General features: G+C 42.5%; 1 protein-coding gene across 5 annotated transcripts in view; it reads left to right on the top strand.

The window, feature by feature from the left end:
* Window positions 1-24497, top strand: part of hbs1l (HBS1 like translational GTPase) — a 151362-nt gene that overhangs the window by 113095 nt on the left and 13770 nt on the right. For all 5 annotated transcript variants that reach the window (XM_033020936.1, XM_033020934.1, XM_033020935.1 and 2 more), the window contains 7 exons: window positions 242-407; window positions 2835-2952; window positions 5610-5756; window positions 5879-5953; window positions 9520-9637; window positions 9776-9844; window positions 20066-20170. In XM_033020936.1, the coding sequence (XP_032876827.1) occupies window positions 242-407; window positions 2835-2952; window positions 5610-5756; window positions 5879-5953; window positions 9520-9637; window positions 9776-9844; window positions 20066-20170 (798 nt within the window). The remainder of the gene's footprint in view (window positions 1-241; window positions 408-2834; window positions 2953-5609; window positions 5757-5878; window positions 5954-9519; window positions 9638-9775; window positions 9845-20065; window positions 20171-24497) is intronic.

Here is a 24497-nt window from a genome sequence, read left to right as displayed (position 1 = left end):
TCTAGCATGGATGAGTTCATGACAATCGGTACATGACTAGTTAAGGAGATGAAAAGAATGGATGGTGTTTCACGGATTATTCTTATCAGCTAAATTTGAAACCTACAAATTGCTCCATTTTTCATTTTCATGTAATTTGCAAAATGTGAGTACAATTAGTTGCCTTTAGCAATGCAAAACATTTAATTTGTTGAAAATAAAAACAATTCATAAATTCAATCATAAATGTTTTCCAACCCAGGTCATGTAGATGCTGGCAAAAGTACTTTAATGGGCCATGTACTCTATCTTCTGGGAAATGTAAACAAACGTGTCATGCACAAATATGAACAAGAATCAAAAAAAGCAGGAAAAGCCTCATTTGCCTTTGCTTGGGTTCTGGATGAGACAGGCGAAGAAAGGGAAAGGTAAATATATTTTTCACATTTATATACATGGACGAAAAAAAAACCTTTTATAAAAGATGCATTTTTCAGACCACTTTGTATGCATTTGCATATGCATTTTCAAAGGATATTTGGCTGCAAGTAACAAACCTTCACTGTTTTCTCATCTGTAACCATTACCATTTTCATTATTTAGTCTCTCCTGGTCTCCCCCATCAGACATATTCTCTTTGTTCTTATCACTCCTTCCCCTTTTATCCAACTGTAAAACATTTTCCAATTCTGATGCAAGGCCATCAACCTGAGATGTCAACTGCTTCTGTTTCCATGGATATTCCCGTACCTACATTTTTCTTTTGTATTTCTCACAGAATAAAACAGGATGAATACTATGACATTGTAGGTCTTGGATGATATTTTCTGACCAACATATTTTGGGAATATGTTTTAAGTCTTATTAGTGTTATAAACATAAGATCTTGATATAATCTCAGTTGTTCTGAAAACATTGAACCTAGTTTTTTTAGGCTCTACTAATTAATACACCTGAAGCAATTAGAACAAAATAAGATTCAGTTTGGACCAGTAAAATGTTATGGCCCAGAGCATTGGCATAGATCATAAATTCAGACTCTGTCCCCTGATTTGCTTAGCTGCTAATTCCAGTTGTTTAATAGTTGCAGATTCCCATAACCTGCACTAATTCCATTCAAAAGGGCACAAAGTAAATCAGACCAAGGTATGTCGAAATTGAATATGTGGGAAGGAACTGCAGATGCTGGTTTACACCAAAGATAGACGCAAAATGCTGCAGTAACTCAGCGGGTCTGGCAACATCTCTGGAGAAAAAAAATAGGTGATGTTTCGTGTTGAGATGAAGTCTGTAAAAGGGTCTCGACCCAAAACATCACCTATTCCTTTTCTCCAGAGATGTTGACCGTTGAGTTACTGTAGTAAGGTACCCAAATGAGCATGAGTTTGTAAATATCGGTAAAAATGTAAATGTCCTTGTTTTATCGCTATTTTAGTTCAGTCAGTTTTTTTTAAATTTGCACATACCATATTTCCCGGCAATGAAGACGCACCTGCGTCGAAGACACAACCCCAATTAAAGTTGCTAAATTTTGAAAAAAGGATGGCGGGCCAGGATCAAGGGTTTGGTTTAGTCCAGGGGTCGGCAACATCGCCTGCATGCCCCGTGACTGGCTGCAGTTTCCAAAACCCCTTGCTTCCCCGGGTCTAGCTGCAGTTCCCAGATCGCCTGCCCCGGAACTGGCTGTAGCACCAAGGTCGCCTGCGAGTGCCGGGTCTATCTGCAGTTCCCAGATCGCCTGCCCCGGGACTGGCTGTAGCGCCCAGGTCGCCTGCCTCGAGACTAGTAAAGAGAGAGAGAGAGAGAGCCCGGGACGGAGCAGCCCGCCTTCCGCCCAGTAGCTACCCGCCAACCGCCACCTCCACCGGTTGCGCCTGTGCCGATGGACACCATGGCTGGCTGGCGGGCCGGCTGGCAGAAGGCGCTGAGGTGGCGGCTGGTTCCGCTGTCTTGTCCCGGCGGTCGCTTGCAGCCACCCGAGCTAGTTCCCTCCCCGGCCACAATCCGGTGGCTGCGCGCCCGTTGCTGTGAGTTGAGTGAGTTGCTGGCATGATCCCCGACCTCCTCCTTCCCAATGCTCCTGCCCTCCCCGCAACTTTACCCCTGGTGGCCCAGCCAATTTGTTCAGCCCAGGCCGTGCTGACCCGGGCCAGACTCCCCACACGCTGTGAAAGGAACGCTGTCCTTTTACAGCCGCTTCCCACTTTACAGCCGCTTCCCATCAGCTGCCAGCAATGAGGGATAGACTTGGCTATATCTCAGTACAGCAAAATCGTTCTTGATGTTGAGGGATAGCCAAGTCTATCTTTACTGGCTAATAACCTAACCTTCAGTCTCCAAGAAGCAGGTAAATTTTCGTGCCTTATTTTTGGGTAAAAAATAGCGTCTTCATTGCTGGGAAATACGGTAGCTTAAGACATTTGTCTTACCATACTAAACATAGGCATTGAATGGAGAATTTTCTCTTGTTCCCATCAAGTTCAGTATTGAAATTTGATTGTGCTGAAGAGTCAGAGCCAATCGTCCTTATGTATTATCAGTCTCATTCCTAGGGGCATGAATCCACAATACAGTACCGGTGCCAATCAGTAACAAATTCACAATCTCAATCAGAGAAGTCGCAGTGCGACCTGTGCTGAAATACAAACTGGTGCAGTTGTGGGTTATGTTCTGGGGTTGTAGTTGAGAGCAGTTATGACACCTGTAAGTATTGCACAAGAATACAATGCCATCCTCCCCATACACCTTGCAACATAGCATTAGATAAAACGTGTACATCGTGATGCATTGTATAGCATTTCAACATTATGTTCACACAAAAGATTGTTTTTAAATGACATTTTTGTAAATTTTAGAGGTGTAACAATGGATGTAGGAATGACAAAGTTTGAAACAAAGACGAAAGTGATCACTTTAATGGATGCACCAGGTCACAAAGACTTTATTCCAAATATGATTACAGGTGCTGCACAGGTAAGCAAAAGTATCTGGTCATACTTTTAGCATGCTGCCATCCATTAAGTTTATATTAAAACTTGCACTGATTTTTTAAAGTTTATATTTGATTTAACCCTTCAAAATCCCAGATTGTTTTTTCTAAAGCTCTTAAGTATTTATAGATTGTTTGCCCTTGCTTGCAACGGAAATAAAATTAATCTTTTTTGATCCAATGATTCCTGTGCTGCTCTGGGTTTTTTTTGCCAAATTAATCCCATGTGATCACAGATTTCTGTCTGTTAAGCTGCAATGTTTGGACCAATGATCCAAAGTGCTCATGTTGCTCTCTCCTATGGGTGGCATAGATAGGGTAAACAATCAGACCCTTTCTCCCCAGGGTGAAAATGTCCAACACTCGAGGCCTTAGCCATAGGATGAGATGGGGAAAATTTAATCGAGATGAGTGGGGTAAAGCTTATTTTTTACTCAGTCATAACCAAGATCCTTTGCTTTTGGTAAAACCGTGCTAGCTTACAGACTTGCTGCTTTGACGGAACATCGCATTTCTGGGCTCACTTCCTTGACGACTTGTAGCATATTCTGTTTGATTAACTTTCCCTCTGAGGAGAGTTTGTCCCTCACTACTATTAGCTGAGACACTCAGTAATTGGCATGAGCTGAGGCAATGTTTTCACCTAATTATATTTTCAAGAGATTGTGCTGGCCTGCAAGGGATATTTTTAAACTATGCAGATTTTTTCCCATATAATTGGAGAACCTGTGTTAGTGTTTTGTCACATAATGTCTTCTACTGTCATATTCCTCGTACACTGCAATGTTTTTTTGGCATTTTGGGCAAATGTTTTTATCAATACAAGGGACATGTAAATATTATTTCTAACTAAAATGGCAAACTTTTGCATGATGTGAGAGTGGGAGAGGGAGAGGGAGAAAGTATTAAATGAGCATGGGAGAAGGCGGCCTGGGAAATGCAAAAGAAGCTTGGGAAAAGGCCCATGGAGCTTTGGAGAGTGAGAGAGAGCGACCTAGTGAGTGTAAAGGGAGGCAGCAGAGATCTGGAAGTATAAGTGAACGTGGTAAATTGACCCTTTGAACATGGGCATTTCTGATGGAGAAAGATGGTGACTGCACATTCAGATTTATACCCATTTTCTCCAGTATGAAAAATAATTCTCTACTAAATAACTTAAACTTGTATTTTATTTTATGTCAAGGAATGTCCTAGATTAACTACTTTCATTCATTACAATATTTCAATATCTCACACTTCCTTTACAGGCTGCGTTGCAATGTTGCAATACAGAGATACATAGGTTTTATTTATGAATAAATAAATTCTAATATTTATTTCCATCATCGTTTGCAATATTGAGTGAGGATCTTGTGCCATGCTGTGAGGGTGCCATTGGCCAATGAAGCAAATTATTTTGAACCCCATTGCACACCTTGGGACTCGCTACCTCTGTTTAAGATGTTTAAGATGATTCAAAATATACTTCAATGATACACTTGCTTTCTTTAGCTAAAGCAACACTAAATCTGCCTAGTAGAAATAAGGAACGACAGGTGCTTGTTCACAAAAGAAGAGAAAAAGTGCCGGAGTAACTCAGCAGTCAGGCAGTATCACTGGCGAACATAGATAGCTGACACCTGCAGTCGGGAGCCTTCTGCAGACTAAATCCACTAAATCTACCCAGATGGGTATAATTTTCATCTACTTTATAAAATGTATGTCAAAATACAGATTTATTATTTTCTGTTCATACAGGTTTGTAGATTGATTGGCTTCGGTAAAGGTTATAAATTGTCTCTAATGTGTAGGATAGTGCTAGTGTATGGGGATCGCTGGTCGGTGCAGACAGGGTGGACCAAAGGGCCTATTTCCGCTCTGCATCTCCAAACTAAACTAAACTAATGTTTTGTTAACTGCAAAATTAAAAGTATTTTTAAAAGCTGTTATAAAGGTTCAAAGGTCTTTTATCGTCACGTACCAATTAAAGGTACAGTGATGTACGAATGTCCATACAGCCATACTAAAAATAAACAACAAGACACACAACTACATAAAAGTTAACATAAACATCCACCACAGCAGATTCCCCACATTCCTCACTGTGATGGAAGGCAATAAAGTCCAATCTCTTCCTCTTTATTCTCCCGCGGTCGGGGCAGTCAAACCATCCATTGGGGCGATCGAAGCTCCCGTAGCCGGCGGTCAAAGCCCCCGCGTCGGGCTGATCGAAGCTCCCTCATTGGGGCGATCAAAGATCCCGCATCGGGGAGGTCGAAGCTCCTGCGGCTTGGAGTTCCCAAAGTCGGTCTCTAACCAGAGACCGTGAGCTCGCCAATGTTAAAGTCTGCAGGCACCCGCGATTGGAGCCCCAAAGTCGATCCCTGACAGGAATCACGAGCTCCGTGATGCTAAGTAGGCTCCTGTGGTGGAGCTCTTGAAGTTGGTATCCAGCAAAGGCCAGCAACTCCTTCATGTTTGGCCGCAGTGCAGACGGAGATACGATATGGAATCTCCGTTGTGGTAAGTGATTAGAAAAAGTTTTCCCCAACTTAAACGTTAAGTTATTAAAAAATGTACATTTAGCTGTTAAGATTGTAAATACATTATCTTGTGAATTTTGCAGAGACTTTGTAATTTCTTTTTTGTCTCCGTTTTCTAGGCTGATGTTGCAATCCTAGTGGTAGATGCAAGCCGTGGAGAATTTGAGGCTGGATTTGAGGCTGGTGGGCAGACAAGAGAACATGCGTTGCTAGTTCGCTCTCTTGGTGTTACACAGTTGGCTGTTGCTGTTAATAAAATGGATCAGGTAACTTTAATGAGTCGACGTCTAGCACATTATCTCGGTTCGGTTTATACCACAGTTTCCTGTATCTCATGAGAAAATGGTTACGTCGCCCAACTGTGACAATCTTTGGTTGATTTTTGCAGGTGAATTGGCAACCTGAAAGATTTAAAGAGATTTCTAACAAACTTGGGCAATTTTTGAAGCAAGCAGGTTTCAAAGTAAGTAATAAGATTGCCATATTGATTTATTTTTTTCTCTCTCAGACTGAAGAAGGGTCTCGACCCGAAACGTCGCCTATTCCTTCGCTCCATAGATGCTGCCTCACCCGCTGAGTTTCTCCAGCATTTTTGTCTACAGCCAATTCCATTTGCTCATTTTGAATAAAAAAATGGTTGGCAGTGCATGAAGCAGACGAGGCAGGGTGGCCAGATGACAACACACTTGTTGCAGTAAAGGCTTCTGTTCCAGAATTAGCTGCACCTTTATCTAAGCAGAACTAATACAGTTACAACAGGGGCATCTAACTGACAAAGTGGAAAATTGCCCTGATATGTTCTGCTCACTAAAGCCACGACAGATCCAATGTGGCAAATGGGCCTATCAGTCTATTGTCAATCATCTGAAAAATGTCAATAATTCTGCCAAGTGCCACTTATACTCCTACTCCCAGTTTAGATTGTGGCAGAACCTCTCCACACCACACTCAGCACGTCACCTTTCCCACCCATGACCAAGGTCACATCCTTGACCTGGTCTGCTCCACAAATCAACCGGTACTCGACCTCCATCCTTGCCTCTTCCCCCTCTCTGATCATAAGCTTATACGGTTCACCATCCCTGCTCCGACACCTCGCCCCCGCTTCCTCCGAGAAATCACCTTCCGTAATCTAAAATCCATTGATTCCCACCATCTCTCTGACCTGCTCTCCACCACTCTCCCCCTGGACTCAACCCCCATCTCACCTGATGATCTCACAAACCATTTCAACTCCACCTTGTCTACCTCCCTCAACACTCTGGCCCCCCTCAAAACAAGAACCGTAACTTTCAACACATCTTCACCCTGGTACACACCTGCACTTCGTAAACTGAAACAGACTGGTCGCCAACTCGAACGACTTATAAAGAAATCATCACTCACAGTCCACCTTGAAGCTTACAAACTCCACCTCACTGACTACAAAGATGCTCTCATTGCTGCAAAATCTGCCTACGTCTCCTCCATATTCACCGATCCCTGCCTAAACCACAGAACCCTCTTCTCCACAGTGGGCAACCTCCTCAAGCCTCGAGCCAACACTCTCCCTACCTCTACTCCGGATCTCTGCAACTCATTCCTCCACTTTTTCGCTGATAAAATCAGCACCATCTATCAATCTTTATCCCCTGTACCCGACTCCGCAGCATCTACTCCACCACCTACCAAGGCCCCTCCTTTCAACATCTCCACTGACCTCCTTACCCCTCCTCCACACTGCTTCCTCTCCCAGTTTGACCTGGTCACCCCTATTGAAATCTCCAAACTCATCAGCTCTTCCAAACCCACTACCTGCTCCCTCGACCCTCTCCCCACTCCCCTGTTGAAGTCCTGCCTCCCCGTTCTCTGCCCCTACCTCACTAATCTCTTCAACTCCTCATTGTCCCCTCCGCTTTCAAAACTGCTGCCGTTACACCAATCTTAAAGAAACCTGGTCTTGATCCCTCCTCTCTCATTAACTACCGCCCAATCTCAAACCTCCCCTTTCTTTCAAAAACCCTGGAGCGTATCGTTGCGTCGCAACTTCATTCCCACCTCCTTGCGTATAACCTACTTGAACCCCTCCAATCTGGCTTTCGCCCCCTCCATAGCACAGAAACTGCTCTCCTCAAAGTCCTCAACGACCTCCTCACCTCTGCTGACACTGGTTCCCTCAACATCCTCATCCTCCTCGACCTGAGCGCAGCCTTCGATACAGTGAACCATAACATCCTGCTCACCAGACTCAAAGACCTCGGCATTGAAGGCTCTGCACTCAGCTGGCTCCGTTCCTACCTTTCCAACAGATCCCACTTCATCTCTCTCCACAACCACACCTCTGCTACAGCCGCTGTCACTCAAGGAGTTCCCCAAGGCTCCGTACTCGGCCCCCTCCTCTTCATCATCTACATCCTCCCCCTTGGTCAGATACTCCGCCACTTCAATCTGGACTTCCACTGTTACGCTGATGACACCCAGATTTACCTTGGCACCAATCCCCCCACAACCCCCCCCTCTCCCATATCAACTCCTGTTTGTCAGCTATAAAAACCTGGATGCAACATAATTTCCTCAAACTCAACAGCGATAAGACAGAATTCCTCCTCATAGGCTCCAAAGCCACACTCAGCAAAATCAATAACCCCACTCTCACCATCGACGGGGCACCATTGTCTCCCCATCTCCCCAGGCCCGCAACCTTGGCGTGATCTTTGATTCCACCCTCTCCCTTGAGCCTCACATCCGCCATGTCATTAAAACCTCCTTCTTTCATCTCCGCAACATCGCCAAACTCACACCCTCTCTCACACCGCCCGCTGCTGAAAGACTCATCCATGCCTTCATCTCCTCCCGACTGGACTATTGCAACTCACTTCTCCTTGGCATCAGCTCCACCTACATCAACCGACTCCAACTGGTCCAGAACGCAGCCGCCCGACTCATCACCCACACCAAATCCTGGCATCACATCACTCCAGTCCTCAAACAACTTCACTGGCTTCCCATCTCCCACCGGATCACCTACAAAATCCTGGTCCTCACCTACAAAGCCCTCCACCATCTGCCCCCCCCCCCCCCATATCTCACTGACCTCCTCTCCCCCTACAAATCCCCACGGTCCCTCAGATCCACATCAGCCGGTCTCCTCTCCATCCACAAGTCCAACCTCCGCAGTTTTGGGGACAGAGCCTTCTCCAGGACAGCTCCCAGGCTCTGGAACTCCCTCCCCCAACTGATCCGCAATTCCGTGTCCCTCACCATCTTCCAGTCCCGCCTCAAGACCCATCTCTTCACCTCTGCCTATCCTTAGCCCCACGTCCCCCTCCCTTTTCATCTGTGCATTAATTGCCTCATACTGTGTTTTGTATTGAATTCTGTCTTTACTTTGTGTACTAGCCATGTCTCTACTATTTATTTCATTCCCCTTACATGTTTTTCCTCTACATGCTCAATTTTTGTAAGGTGTCCTTGAGACTCTTGAAAGGCGCCCATAAATAAAATGTATTATTATTATTATTAATCTTGGTCCAAGCATGAACACTGTCCATGCTAGTAGACGCAAAATCTAGGAACCCCTTATCTTGTAGCACCATGGACGTACCTATACCTCAGAGACTGCAGTAACCCACATACGTTTAGTAAGGCAATTTGGGATGGGCAGTAGCTACAGTGATGTCCACCTTCCATGAAGGAATAAAGAAAATTGCTTGGAATAACATTATGACATTTATTTCTCCCCCTTGTTTGAATATTAGCATTTTTTTAGAATTAAAAATGATTTTCTTTTAGGTGCTCAAAGAAAGAAAAGAATTAGTGTTTTATAAAAATACCTGAATAGGAATGAATATTTTTGTTAATGTTTGTAGGTATTTCAGTTTTGCTCATTCCATCAGAATAGTTATAAGTAAAACAATTGCTTTAACTTGTTTAACTTGTTATTAAATCATAGTATGTTTTTTGAGTGCTAATTCTTCCATAAGTCTTTTGAAAAAGAAGGATGGTATGTTGAACTCTAGTAATTAACGTCTGTACTTCTGTATCTATCAGGATTCTGATGTTGCTTACGTCCCCACAGCTGGACTGACTGGCGAGAATCTAACCACCAGAAGTCAAGTCCCTGGGCTCAGAACCTGGTACAATGGACCTTGCCTGTTGGAACAGATTGGTCAGTATTATGTGATACTGTGACTGCATTTATTCCTACATCCTCGTTTAACTATAATAAAATTACTTTGATAATCATGATCATTTTAGTGGAATAATTTCATTACTACATTTAATTCACTATATTTTTTTCTTTTAGATTGTTTTAAGTCACCTCAAAGACCAGTAGAAAAACCATTTAGATTGTGTGTGTCGGATGTTTTTAAAGGTATGTATTTAAAAAAATAATAGATTGTTCTACCTGGTTATCTTTCGATCTAGTACCACTTTATTTGATGATGCAAGGTCAAAAGATTTAAATTTGCATGTTTCTTTGTTATTAGCTAGTTTGATTAATAAGGGCAGAGTGATCATTCCATATTTATAGTGAGAAGCCTAGGTCTGAAAATTGTATCTTAAATTTTAGCAAAGGCAGTTGTGAAGGTATTTAGACACAGTTGACTAAAGTGGCACAGAGAAATAGATTCAAACAAGATTACAGATACAAGAAGATATTTTAATAATTCTCAAAAAAAATGTATTTCATGGAAAAATAAATAATTTTTTTAATGAATTATTCATAAATGGCCTTCTGTGTCTGACAATGAAAATTAAGATGATATAAAATCCAATGATAGGTTACATAATTGAATGTAGTACTTTGCAGATTCAGTCGAATGCTATGTAAAAGGTGTTCCTCGTGTCACTCCAAATTCTCTTTATTGAACACCTGTGATCTTTACATTAGCATTCAATTCCCTCGTCCATATATTAATGATTTGGACGAGGGAATTGAATGCAACATCTCCAAGTTTGCGGATGACACGAAGCTGGGGGGCAGTGGTAGCTGTGTGGAGGATGCTAGGAGGCTGCAAGGTGACTTGGATAGGCTGGGTGAGTGGGCAAATGCATGGCAGATGCAGTATAATGTGGATAAATGTGAGGTTATCCACTTTGGTGGCAAAAACAGGAAAGTAGACTATTATCTGAATGGTGGCCGATTAGGAAAGGGGGAGATGCAACGAGACCTGGGTGTCATGGTACACCAGTCATTAAAAGTAGGCATGCAGGTGCAGCAGGCAGTGAAGAAGGCGAATGGTATGTTAGCATTCATAGCAAAAGGATTTGAGTATAGGAGCAGGGAGGTTCTACTGCAGTTGTGCAGGGTCTTGGTGAGACCACACCTGGAGTATTGCGTACAGTTTTGGTCTCTTAATCTGAGGAAAGACATTCTTGCCATAGAGGGAGTACAGAGAAGGTTCACCAGACTGATTCCTGGGATGTCAGGACTTTCATATGAAGAAAGACTGGATAGACTCGGTTTGTACTCGCTAGAATTTAGATGATTGAGGGGGGATCTTATAGAAACTTACAAAATTCTTAAGGGGTTGGACAGGCTAGATGCAGGAAGATTGTTCCCGATGTTGGGGACGTCTAGAACAAGGGGTCACAGTTTAAGGATAAGGGGGAAATCTTTTAGGACCGAGATGAGGAAAACATTTTTCACACAGAGAGTGGTGAATCTGTGGAATTCTCTGCCACAGAAGGTAGTTGAGGCCAGTTCATTGGCTATGTTTAAGAGGGAGTTAGATGTGGCCCTTGTGGCTAAAGGGATCAGGGGGTATGGAGAGAAGGCAGGTACAGGATACTGAGTTGGATGATCAGCCATGATCATATTGAATGGCGGTGCAGGCTCGAAGGGCCGAATGGCCTACTCCTGCACCTATTTTCTATGTTTCTATGTTTAGTTCTTGACCCTCCAGCAAAGGGAACCTCCTCCCACTGTCCACATCGTTGAAGCCCCGAATTTTCAATCCTCTAATTTTATATATACCTATCAAATCTCTTAGGTAGACACAAAATGCTGGAGTAACTCAGCGGGACAAGCAGCATCCCTGGAGAGAAGGAATGGGTGACGTTTCAGGCCAAGACCCTTCTTCAGATCTGTTAGTTTAGTTTATTATCATGGGTACCGAGGTACAGTGAAAAGCTTTTAAAAAGTCTCTATCTCTTTAAATCTTTATCCTCATAATTGTAGTCCCCCCACCCCTGGAACAAAGATTGTAATTTTTTTTTTGGATCCTTTCTAATGCTTTCATATCCTTCCTACATAGTGGCAATCAGAATTGAACACACTGCTTCAATTGTGATCAGACTGGTATTTTAATATGACCTCCCCATTTTTTATTTGTCGCTTCTGTTGATAAAACGTAAAATTCTTAAATTGCCCTGCTTCTTTAAGTGATTTGTGCTCCCATCCCCAGAGGTCACACTGCTCCTCAACTTTTGTCAAGATGAGTATCCTTTTTCATTGTATGGACTCTCCTCATTCTCCTTACTGAAATAAATCACTTCCCATTTCTCCACATTATTTTTCATCTGTCATGCATCTAACCATTCCACCATTCATTCATTCATTCATCATCGTTGAAAACATCAGCGACGCAGTGGTGCTAGTTTCCAATGGGAACGGTGATGGACGCACCACAAATCTCTGTCTTCCAGTTCCCGCGGTCTCCCGCCATTGGAAGTATAGGATTTTGGTGTGTGTGCTTTATCATCATTCCTTACAATGCTATGTACGACAGTGATCGCAACTTCTACTGAAGTGTGGATGGCCGTTGGCTCGCTAGAAGCTCATCCGCCCTTTGACAGATCTTGTTTTTCGTCCTGCTGGGGATCCACAGCTCCCTCCTCACCTGGCAAACCAGGTGGGAGACGGTTTAGTCGCCGACTATCTGACCATGAACTACCCTTCCACCAGCCTATTGATATTTTTGTGCAGTTCACACAATACTGCCAGTCTTATGCTGTGTGCAAATTTTCAAATTGTAGCTTGCATTAGAAGTCGAGGGGCTTACAGTACAAAAAGCAAAGGCCCAACATCAACTATTTTATCGCCTCGATTCACTTTACTGCAGTCCAAAACCAATCATGCACTGCAGCCTACTTACATCTGTAAAAGTCAAATTTGGATCCTTGCTATTAATGTCTTTTTTTACATAGAAACATAGAAAATAGGTGCAGGAGGAGGCCATTCGGCCCTTCGAGCCAGCACCGCCATTCATTGTGATCATGGCTGATCATCCCGTATCAATAACCAGTGCCTGCCTTCTCCCCATATCCCTTGACTCCACTAGCCCCTAGTGCTCTATCTAACTCTCTCTTAAATCCATCCAGTGATTTGGCCTCCACTGCCCTCTGTGGCAGGGAATTCCATAAATTCACAACTCTCTGGGTGAAAATGTTTTTTCTCACCTCAGTCTTAAATGACCTCCCCTTTATTCTAAGACTGTGGCCCCTGGTTCTGGATCGCCCAACATTGGGAGCATTTTTCCTGCAACATGTGTTTCATCCTTACTGATAAGCCAGTATGTGGCACCTTGTGTAAAGCCTTTTGGAAGCCCATGCATGAGCCGCACATGAACTGCATTACTTCATCAATTCTGTCTGTTATCTCAGTAATATGTTGTATCATCAGTTAAATGTGATTTGCCCGTACAAAATTATGTTGTCTTTCTTTAATTTATCAATTTTCTGCCAATAATTTTTATTCCCGTCCCAGATCAATGTTTATAAAAGCTATCCCAGTATGACGATTGAACTGACCAGCATGTAGTCGCAGGGCGTTTTCTTACTCTCTTTTTCGACAAGGGAGTAACTTTCACTATGCTCCTGTACTCAAATGCACCTCTCATATCCAAAGAGCATCGGAAGATTATGGTCTGTGCTCTTGCGGTTTCATCACAGGTTCTCTTCAAATACTAGGATGCCCCATGTCTGGTAAAGGCAACTTACCTACATAAAAATTAAATAGCTTAAAAAAAATTATTAATGTACTTAGTGTCTCAACCATTCCTTTCCTTCACTGGTATTTTTGATGCACTGCACCTTACAAAGTGCTCATTTAGGTCGCTGCCCTCAGCATTATGTAGTAGTTCTAGTTTTGTCGTTGATTAGTCCGATAGAATAATGAGAGGGGATGTTATTGAAACATATAAGATTATTAAGGGTTTGGACACACTAGAGGCAGGAAACATGTTCCAGATGTTTGGAGAGTTCAGAACCAGGGGCCACAGTTTAAGAATAAGGGATAAGCCATTTAGAATGGAGACGAGGAAACACTTTTTCTCACAGAGAGTTGTGAGTGTGTGGAATTCTGTGCCTCAGATGGCGGTGGAGGTCGGTTCTCTGGATACTTTCAAGAGAGAGCTAGATAGGGCTCTCAATGAAAACTGAGTCAGGGGATATGGGGAAAAGGCAGGAATGGGGTACTGATTGGGGATGATCAGCCATAGAATCATAGAAATCATAGAAAGTAGGTGCGAGAGTAGACCACCAGGTCCGTCGAGCCCGCACCGCCATTCACTCATGGCTGAACACTAAACAGACACACTTACCCACAAACAGTAGACACAAGACACAGAACACAAGACACTACCCTCCCCTTTATACCGCTATCACCCCTCTCCACCCCAAGAACCGCGTGATCTCCTGGGGGAGGCAAAAAACCGGATAAAAACCCAGGTCCAATTCGGGAAAAAAATCCGGGAAATTCCTCTCCGACCCCAATCCAGGCGATCGACACTTGTCCAGGAGATCACTCAGAATTGAATGGCGATGCTGGCTCGAGTGGCCTACTCCTGCACCTATTGTCTATTGCTTAATGTTTCACTTTGTGTAGAGTTATACAGCATGGAAACAAGCCCTTCAGCCCAACTTGTTCATGCCGACCAAGATGCACCATCTGTAAGAGTCCCACCTGCCCGCGTTTGGCCCATATCCCTCTAAACTTTTCCTATCCAAATTTTTTTTTAAATGTTGTTATAGAACCTGCCTCAACTATCTCCTCTGCCAGCTTGTTCCATATACCCATAATCAAAACCATAAATGTATATATCTACAGAACACATTAATTACCATTCATGTTATCAGCTAATCTTTTCCTGTGTTCTCACTTCTCTTTTTATTATTTTGTAATCAGCCTGGTTCCAGATGGTATTTGCAACCTCATTCTTGTCATATACTGCCTTCGTGTCAAAGATTAGAGTGCATAGCTTTAAAGAAAATATCAAAGAGTAGAGGGCATAGCTTTGAGGTAAGAAGGGCAAAGTTTAAAGGAGTTGTGTAGGGCAGGCTTTTTACATAGGCGCGTGGATATGCAGAGAATGAATGGAAGGATATGGATTATGTGCATTCAGAGGATATGAGTTTAATTTAGCACCATGTTCAGCATAGACATTGTGGACAAAGGGCCTGTTACAGAGCTGTACTGTTTTATGTTCTATGTTTAATATATTTATATTTTCATCTGTATTTCAGTTGTCATCCAAGAATGAAATACTTTCAAAATGTTAGTGATCAGATTGAAGAATGGGAGAACTTTAGAAACCAGATGAGGAAGATTAAAAAATAAAGGAAGACCAGATTTAGAGAGCAAATGAGCAGGAAATATAAAAAAAAGGGGATAAGAATTTCTACATGTATATAAAAAGGAAGAAAATGGCTTAGATAAATACTCATCTCCAAGCACGAAACTAGAGAAATCTGGAAATGGCAGAACTTTAAACAAATATTGTGTATTTTACTTCAATGAAAGAGCACACTTTAACCAGTCTAATTAATAGTGGGGACAAACTAAAGGGGCTAAATTCCTACCAGTCCCTAATAACATGCAAACACGGGTCCAAAGAAATAATTGCAGAAGTTGTGGATACCTTGTCTTTTGATCTTCCTAAATTCCCTAGATTCTGAAAAGGCTTCAGTGTATTTGAAACCTACAGCTGTTTAACAAAGGCAGGAAACAAAGCAGGAAATTCTAGGCTAGTTAATCAAGCATCTGTCATTTGTAAAATGCTGGAGTGCATCATTCAGGAAATAATTATGGGATATTTGGAAAACCATAACACAATTGAGCAGAGTTAATGTTTGTCAACTTTCTGATCTATGAGAATGCAATGACTGGGATGGAAAAATGAGAACTAGTAGCTGTGGTGAATTTGGATATGCAAAAACATTTGTTAAGGTTTCATGTAAAAGGCTGATTATGCAAGTTAAGAGTTCATGGTTATATTCACCTTGAGAGTCATGATAAATGATGCATTTTCAGATGGACAAAACTAACTGGTGAGATCCATAGTGATGAATGCCCGAGTCTTATCTGTTCAGGATATATATCAATGCCTTGATGAATAGACTGAGCGGCCAGATTTGCTGATATTACGATGATAAGCACAGAATACACTGTGAGAAAATAGTATACACTGTGAGAAAAAAAGTATACAGTTCCGGTGACCCCATTATTGGAAGAATGTGGAGGTTTTAGGGAGAGTGCAGAAGAGGTTTACCAGAATACTGAGCAAAAGACAAAATGCTGGATGACCTCAGCATGTTAGGCAGCATCTGTAGAGGAAATGGACAGACAAAAGTTAGGGTTGAGACCCTTCTTCAGACAAATGGAGTAGTGGGAGAAGAGTTGGATAAGAGAGGTGAGGGACGTGGAAAAGCCTGGCAAGTGACACTCAGTCTGAAAAAAAGATCAAACCCAAAACATCACCTATTCCTTTTCCCCAGAGATGCTGCCTGACCTGCTTAATTACTCCAACATATTTATGCCTATCCTGGCAAGTGATAGGTGGATACACATTAGGGGGGTGGGTGGTGATTGGCAGATGGGTGGAGTAAATGAGAAAGGCAAGAGGTGAAAAGGAGACAAAGGCATGTCACATAAGAAAAGAAGTGAAAGAATTACATGTAATGCCGGAGGGATAGATACAAATTAGGTAGCAAACATTTCTAAATACCTATTTTTGCTTTTTTTAATTATGGGGTATTGTGTGTAGATTGATGATACAGGTGCACAACCTTTTATCCGAAAGCCTTGGGACCAGACACTTCTCGCATTTCGGGATTTTTCGGTTTTCCGAACGGAAGGTTTTTAGCGTAGATTTTAACATGTGGCTCAGTGGTAGAGTGCTCGGCTCGTGGCCGCAAGGTCGCGAGTTTGCGCCTCGATCCCGGCAGTTACCCGGTCAGGGCCGGCCTTTAGCCGATAGGACCTATTTCTCCCAATTGGGCCCCGCGCCTAAGGGGGCCCCGCGCTTGAGTAATCAAATCAATTGGAGCAAAGATCTTATAGCGCAAGATGGTCCACTCCTGCGAAATACAATGAACTGACGCGTAGTCCGCACCGGAGCGTAACCTCCGTCATTTCAGTAACCCCGACCCGACTTCAGTTATGCCTCTCGCAGCGTTGCGGGGGAACAGTTTAGGTGTTGTTAAATGTTTTTTAGCACTTCCTTTTTAAACGGCACATGCCTTGTACTTTTTAAACGGCACATACTGCAGATGCTGATTAAACCGAAGACAGACACAAAAGGCTGGAGTAAATCAGCGGATCAGGCTGCATCTCTGATGAGGAATACGTGATAATAGGAGGAAATAGGTGATATTTCGGGTCGACTTTTTCAATAGCTGCCATGAGGGGAGAAGCGCCGGCACCAAGAGCGAGCAAAAGCGTGGACAGACGGACGAAAGCAACGTACATAGAGCGGCGTTGGTAGACATTTCGGGTCGAGACCCTTCTTCAGACTGATAGTCAAGGGAAAGGGAAACGGGAGATATCGGCATATCTTCCATTCACTTGTCCTTAGTACCGTCCATAGCTCTTGCTCCTCTTTCCCCTGAGTCAGTCAGAAGAGGGGTCTCGACCCGAAATGTCACCTACAAAGATCTTTGGTCACCTATTCCGACCTATGATCATTGCTTTTGTCCATTCTGTCCGCTCGCTCTTAGTGCCGGCGTTTCTCCCCTCAGACTCCACCAAACAAACACACACACACACACAGCATGTCCGGCAGATTGCTGCGGGCCGAGAGAGAGTAGAGAGGTAGAGGGGGAAGAAAGGGGTAGATGGGGAGGGGGGTGTGAGGGGGAATGGAGAAGGGGGAGGTGCCCTCACGCTCCCGGGGCAGCTCTCCCGTCCCTCTAGTCGCCGTGCTTCACGCACACAGCCCCGGCTCACGCCCTCCCCCCTCTCTCCAGGAAGACGCGGTGAACAATACACGGAGGGCCGAGGGTTGCAGCAACGTTTACAAACCTCGGACTCAGCTCACGCCCAGACCCAAGCATCCGTTCCCGCCGCTGAACCTCTCCCTCCCTTCCTTCCCTTCCCTCCCTTCCCTTCTTCTCTCCCTTCACTCCTTCTCCCCTCAGACTCCGCCAAACAAACACACAAACACACAGCATGTCCGGCAGATCCTTCCTCTCTCTTTTCCCTTCTCTCCCCTCCCTTTGCCGAAACCCTTCCTCAGACTGATAGGGGGGACTGATAGGGCAGTCTGAGGAAGGGTTTCGGCCCGAAGCGTTACCTATTTCTTTCGCTCCATAGATGCTGCTGCACCCGCGGAGTTTCTCCAGCATTTTTGTGAATACCTAGACCTAGTTCAGTGAGCGTCCACCGAGGGTCACCCGGAGAGGTGACCGCGGAACCTCTCCGGGCGACCCTTGGTGGACGCTCACTGTACTAGGTCTAGGGATTCCTACTGTCCCGGGCAATATACCCTCCCTTTTTTCCAGGACCGAAAATGTCCGATTTTCGGAGCTTTTCGGTTTCCGGAATTTCGGATAAAAGGTTGTGCACCTGTAATAAAAATGAATTTAATCCATTTTAGAATAAGGCTGTAACGTAACAAAATGTGGAAAAAGTGAAGGGGTCTGAATACTTTCTGAATGCACTCTTATGTGTGGAAGGGGATGAAGGGAGGGGGAAAAGAGGGATAAAAGGGAAATATGGGACACCAAGATTAGTGCATACCTGAAAAGAAACAAGGTACAAGGATAGCGGGAGAAATGTATGCACACCGAGTAGGAGGGTGGCAGGGTAAAGAGAGAGAGTATTACTCAAAAACTGGGAATATTATTTTCATCCCGATTGTAGGGATGTGGTTGTTCTTCCAGTTTGTGCGTGATTTAACTCGTAATGGATCAGGCTAAGGACAGAATGGTCAGTATGAGGATTGGAAGGGCAGTTAAAATGTTAGTAACTGGAATGCTGCCTAGTTAAGAGGCTATCAGCTTTAAGAGGAGGTTGGATAAGCTTGGATTATTTTCTCTGGGGCATCAAAGGTTGAGGGGAAACCTGATAGAAGTATATACAATTATAAAAGGCATAGATACGGTAGACAGAACTATTATCCCAAGGTAAAAATGTCAAATAGTTGTGGGATTGCTTTAAGGGTCATATGGGGAGCGTTTTGAAAAATACATGGCAAGTTTTTTTACATAGAGAGTGGTAGGTTCCTGGAAATTACTGTCAAGAATAATAGTGGAAGCAGACACAATAGTGGCATTTAAGAGGCTTTTAGATAGGTAAATGACTGCAAGGACATGGGAGGCTCTGGATCACTGCAGGCAGAGGATATTAGTTTAACTTGGATGCTGAAAATAATATTTTGTATGAGTTGCCTGCATCTCACTGTACTTGTGCATATGGCAACAAACTCAACATGATTCAAGACCTCTTTCCAGCTTAATAACATCATTCCTGTATCTGGTCTTGTACTGTTGTAACATGATGTCCCAACTCTCTTACTCTTTCCCTGAGAGATGAAAGTATGTGTACCAAACACCTGTTTCACCACCCTGACTACCTTTCAGGGATCTATATACCTGCACCCCAGGTATCTGTTCTAAAACACTCTCCAGTGCCCTACTATTTACTGTGCAAGTCCTACCCTGGTTTAACTTTTCAAATGACAACACCGCACTTGTCAGTTAAATCTTGATCTAATTTCTTGTTTTTTTTGCACAGTCTTTTTCTTTTAATTATCTTGTCAAAATTGTGTGCGATGTGTGTGTAATGTATGTTTTTGTGTATTGTCTGTCCATGTAGTTGCAATGCTGCTGTAAGCTAGATTTTCATTGTCACTGTATGGCACCTTGTGCATATGCCAATAAGCTTTGCTTGGTCAGAGGAACTATTTTTGGTAAAGAAGACAAAATCCATATAACGGCTTGTGCAATACTTGTAGGGCGGCACAGTGGCGCAGTGGTAGAGTTGCTGCCTTACAACACTAGAGACCTGGGTTCGATAGTGACTACAGGTGCTGTCTGTACGGAGTTTGCACGTTCTCCCTATGATGGTGTGGGTTTTCTCTGGGTGCTCCGGTTTCCTCCCACATTCCAAAGACGTGCAGGTTTGTAGGTTAATTGGCTTCTGTAAATTGTCCCTAGAGCATAGGATATAACTAGTGTATGGAGTAATTATTGGTTGGAATGGATTTGGTGGGCCAAAGGGCTTGCTTCTGCACTGTATCTCTAAACTAAACTCAATAAAAAGACAAGGATGGAGAATTTGAAGGGAAAAAAACAGATCTTATAGCATAGAGAAGGTTACTTTCAATTCTTACTGATTATGGTTATTTATACCACAATAACTCTAATTTTGCAGATCAAGGATCAGGATTCAATGTTACAGGCAAAATTGAAGCAGGATATGTTCAAACTGGAGATCGAGTTCTGGCGGTGCCTCCAAATGAAACTTGCACAGTTAAAGGTACGTGTTACTGATTTTATTTTTGTTTGGCCCCAACAGGTTCTTTCCTGAGTAGGTAACAATAATAAGCAAATATTTGGAATTATACATGTGCTATAAATATATATTTGTATTGTTGTTCAGGATAATTAACAAATTATGGTAGTATGCTGGGATCAGTATAAATGGACATGACTATAGTTTTTGCTTAAAGCAAGGATGAAATAATGAATAAAATGATTTCTAATTATAGTGAAACTTAATTTTACATTATATTAATACAAATTTTGACAACTGTATGATTAACCCGTATTAAAAGATTAACTTGAAACAATGGCCTCAAAGTATTTTATTTGATCAAATTCAAGCAGGTAATTGAATTTCAAAAAATATGTGCATCTGAGCTTTATAATTTAGCATTCTTGTATGCTTGATGAGCAGTATACATGGCTGCATACTTAGTGCAAGTAATAAGTGTGCAATTGTTTTCTTCATGCAAGAAAATATTCAGTAGCAGGTGTAAAGCACTTAAAATTAATTGAGGTGAAAGGCAAATTATTAGAGTTTTCAAAGGCGCAGATGGATATATGTAATCTGTAAATTATTTAATTTTAACTTAAATCATGGTATCACCTACCTTTTTTTCAAGACAATTGACACTTTGCTTTTCTCTTGATGCTGAACTGTTTTAGCCATGGTTCACCGGAGAATACGATTTGGTGCAGCTTTTCAAACAGTCTCTTAATGTTTATTTTAGCTCTATTATAGTCAAATCTGTAATTTCCTTATAGTAGCTAATTACGTTATGGTGTTGGATTTGTCCTTGTTTGTATATTACTTTCCCTTACATTTCCAACAAAGAGTTTTTGCCTAACTTTGTCTATTTGGCAACTATACCGTTAATGATCAGTGTGGAATTCTGTTTACACTTTGATCAGATCGTTTTTGATCATTCACAAAATTTAGAGCAGACAGAGAGTAAAGTTCATCCTCTGCTATTCATGTGTGCGTTTGCATGGACATGTTTTGATAAGTTCAGCAAGCATCTTTTTTGTCCATCAATGTTAATACAGCATTGAAACGGAACTGTGGCACTGAGGCAAATCCTGATCTTTTCTTTACCAGACATCCCTTATGGGTATGAATCCCAAATAAATGTCAGGAATTGTGCTCTCCAGCCTCTCGTGGCTGAATAGAAACATAGAAAATAGGTGCAGGAGTAGGCCATTCGGTCCTTCGAGCCTGCACCGCCATTCAATATGATCATGGCTGATCATCCAACTCAGTATCCTGTACCTGCTTTCTCTCCATACCCCCTGATCCCTTTAGCCACAAGGGCCACATCTAACACCCTCTTAAATATAGCCAATGAACTGGCCTCAACTACATTCTGTGGCAGAGAATTTCATAGATTCACCACTCTCTGTGTAAAAAAATGTTTTTCTCATCTCAGTCCTAAAAGATTTCCCCTTTATCCTTAAACTGTGACCCCTTGTTCTGGACTTCCCCAACATCGGGAACAATCTTCCTGCATCTAGCCTGTCCAACCCCTTAAGAATTTTGTAAGTTTCTATAAGATCCCCCCCTCAATGGCTTGGTACCTTCTCACATTGTTCTCTGATGTCTGAATACTTCACGGCATTAGTGTTTTTAATTTTGACGGTAATCTAGTGCACACACTGTGAATTCATTGTGTTCAGGAAAACACAGTCATCTCAGTCATTTCCACAGAAGGTTGCACTATGTTAGGTAGTTGGAAGTGGGGAATATAGGCTAAGAAAACACATTTTTTCTTTGCGTTTCATATAAATGTGAGAGAAGTGCGTTGTTATTTAACATCACCAATATTTTCAAATCTAAAATCTTTAGTGGAGTATACATGCATATATGTCTGTCATTTCAGTTCCATTTAGCAGCAGCGATTATATATCGGATTATGTATTCCTTTGTGGTGAGCTGCTGAGTATGGTTGTTGCTGATTCTATAACCATTCTAGGAAGTGTTGATTGTGGAAATTGCTGAACCAGTTGGGGTTAAATCATTGCTATCACAATGCTTAATCAGCTTTCATTATTACTTTTTTTGACGTACCTTTTTGTCAGTTCTATCACAGTTGATTCCATTCATAGCTATCAGGCTGAGTTATCTCAGAATTACATTATTTGTACATTAGAGTTTATTTTAACGAGTAACCTGCTGAATAGCACTTTTGATGTGAAAAATCACCCTTGATTCAATTTTACCACATCAGAACTGTGGACTGGCCATTCCAAAATGGTGATCCATCATTAAATACACAGTTACGGAACACTTTGCAAATCATTCTGGGTTCTATCTTGCTAGTATTTACTGCAGCTTCAGCCTAAAACATGATTGGAATATATGGGTTATTTTCAGGTCAGTGTACTATTCCTAGTCATAGAGTCATACAGCACGGAAACAGGCCCTTAAGCCCAACGTCCATGCCAACCAAGATACCGCATCTAAGCTTGCCCCATTTGGACCATATCGCTCTAAACCGTTCCTATCCATGTACCTATCCAATGTTACAGGGAAGGATGCAGGTGAAGTATAATGTGGGAAGCTGTGATTTGGAGAAATAAAAAATCAAAACATTTTTAAACAATGAAAAGATGAGTAAATGTAGGTGTACAAACAGTCGTCAAGTTTCGTGTCATATGCACGTGCAGTGAAGTACATATACGATGACACTCTTGCTGTGCTGGTTCATGGGGTTCAAAGTAAACGGGTAGATACAACAAGCAGTTAGGAAGGCAAATGGTATAGAGTCATAGAGTGATACAATGTGGAAACAGGCCCTTCGGCCCAACTTGCCCACACCAGCCAACATGTCCCAGCTACACAAGTCCAATCTGTCCTATCCATGTATCTGTCTAACTGTTTCTGAAACAGCCTCAACTTTCTCCACTGGCAGCTTGTTCCATACACCCACCACCCTTTGTGTGAAAAAGGTTGCCCCTCAGATTCCTATTAAATCTTTTCCCTTTCACCTTGAACCTATGTCCTCTGATCCTTGATTGTTGTCCTTAATTGCAAGAGTTGGAGTTGAAATATAAGTCGCATTGGACTTTGTGAGATATCTAAAGAGTACAACATACAGTTTAGTCTCCATACTTAAAGGAGGACATACTTGGCATTTGGGTACTGCAATATGCATCAACTAGACTGATGACTTGGATTAAGGAGAGTGTGTGTAAAATTAGCTTAAACTTGCTAGAGTCTAGAACTTATATCCTGTCAATGAACCATTTCAGATTCCAAGCGGAACTGACAGCGCAGATTGCGAGAGGTTTTTTGCTCTCGCTGAAAGTTATAGTTAGGGCTGTGGTCTCATGATAATTTAAGACTGAAATGAGGAGACATTTCAGTGTGGAGACTATTGCAAACTTTTTGAATTCACTGTTCCTTGGAAGAGTTATTGATGCTTGGCCATTGAGTGTATTCAAGGCTGGAATCGATAATCGATGTGCTTGAGTCGCAGGATCAATGGGACGATGGAGGACTAGGCGATAGACACAGAACGGGACAGGCAGCATCTGGATAGAAGGAATGGGTGATGTTTCGGTGATGCTTCAGTGTGAATATTATAAAAATGGAGGACCCGGTGTGGGGGGATCGCTGTGTGGGAGGGGGAGGGGTGGAGAACAAAGGGGGTACATTGTTACTTTGTAAGCCCCTTTATGGAAGACTATTTTCATACCTTGGGTATGCAAGCAAAGAATTTCACTGTGACTTGTCATATGTGACAATAAAGTATTCAATTCAATTCAATTTTATTGAATGGTAGAGTGGGCCTGAAGTCCACGTGGCTTGTTCCTGATCTAACTCTTATTTTTGATATCCGTAGCAAGCAATGATCATTACACGACATCTTGTCTGCACTGATCTAACGTGATAACATGATTCTCCAGTCTGAAGAAAGGTCTCAACCCGAAACGTCACCCATTCCTTCTCTCCTGCCTGTCCCGCTGAGTTACTCCAGCTTTCATGATAAAAACAAATTGAATTTGCTGATCGATACACAAAATACTGGAGGAACAGCGGGTCCAGTGGCAACTGGGAATGAATGGAAAACAATGTTTGGGGTCAGACTTTTCATCGGTCTGGTGAAGGTTTCCGAGCCATAACATGACTTGTCCATTCCCTCCCCAGATGCTGCCTGACCCTCTGCGTTCCTCCAACAGAAAGATTCCAACATCTGCAATCTCTTGTGTCTCAGATTTGGCAATGTTGCATAATTGTTCCAATATGAATTTGAAACTGGTCCAAATGATTTAAGAAATATGAATGATAAGGATGTGGACTAATCTATCTTTTAGGTGGATAA

Source organism: Amblyraja radiata, chromosome 5 (genome assembly GCF_010909765.2).
Source record: "Amblyraja radiata isolate CabotCenter1 chromosome 5, sAmbRad1.1.pri, whole genome shotgun sequence".
NCBI lineage: Eukaryota > Metazoa > Chordata > Chondrichthyes > Rajiformes > Rajidae > Amblyraja > Amblyraja radiata.
Note: the sequence above shows the minus strand (reverse complement) of the source record. Positions and strands in the feature narration are given on the sequence as shown.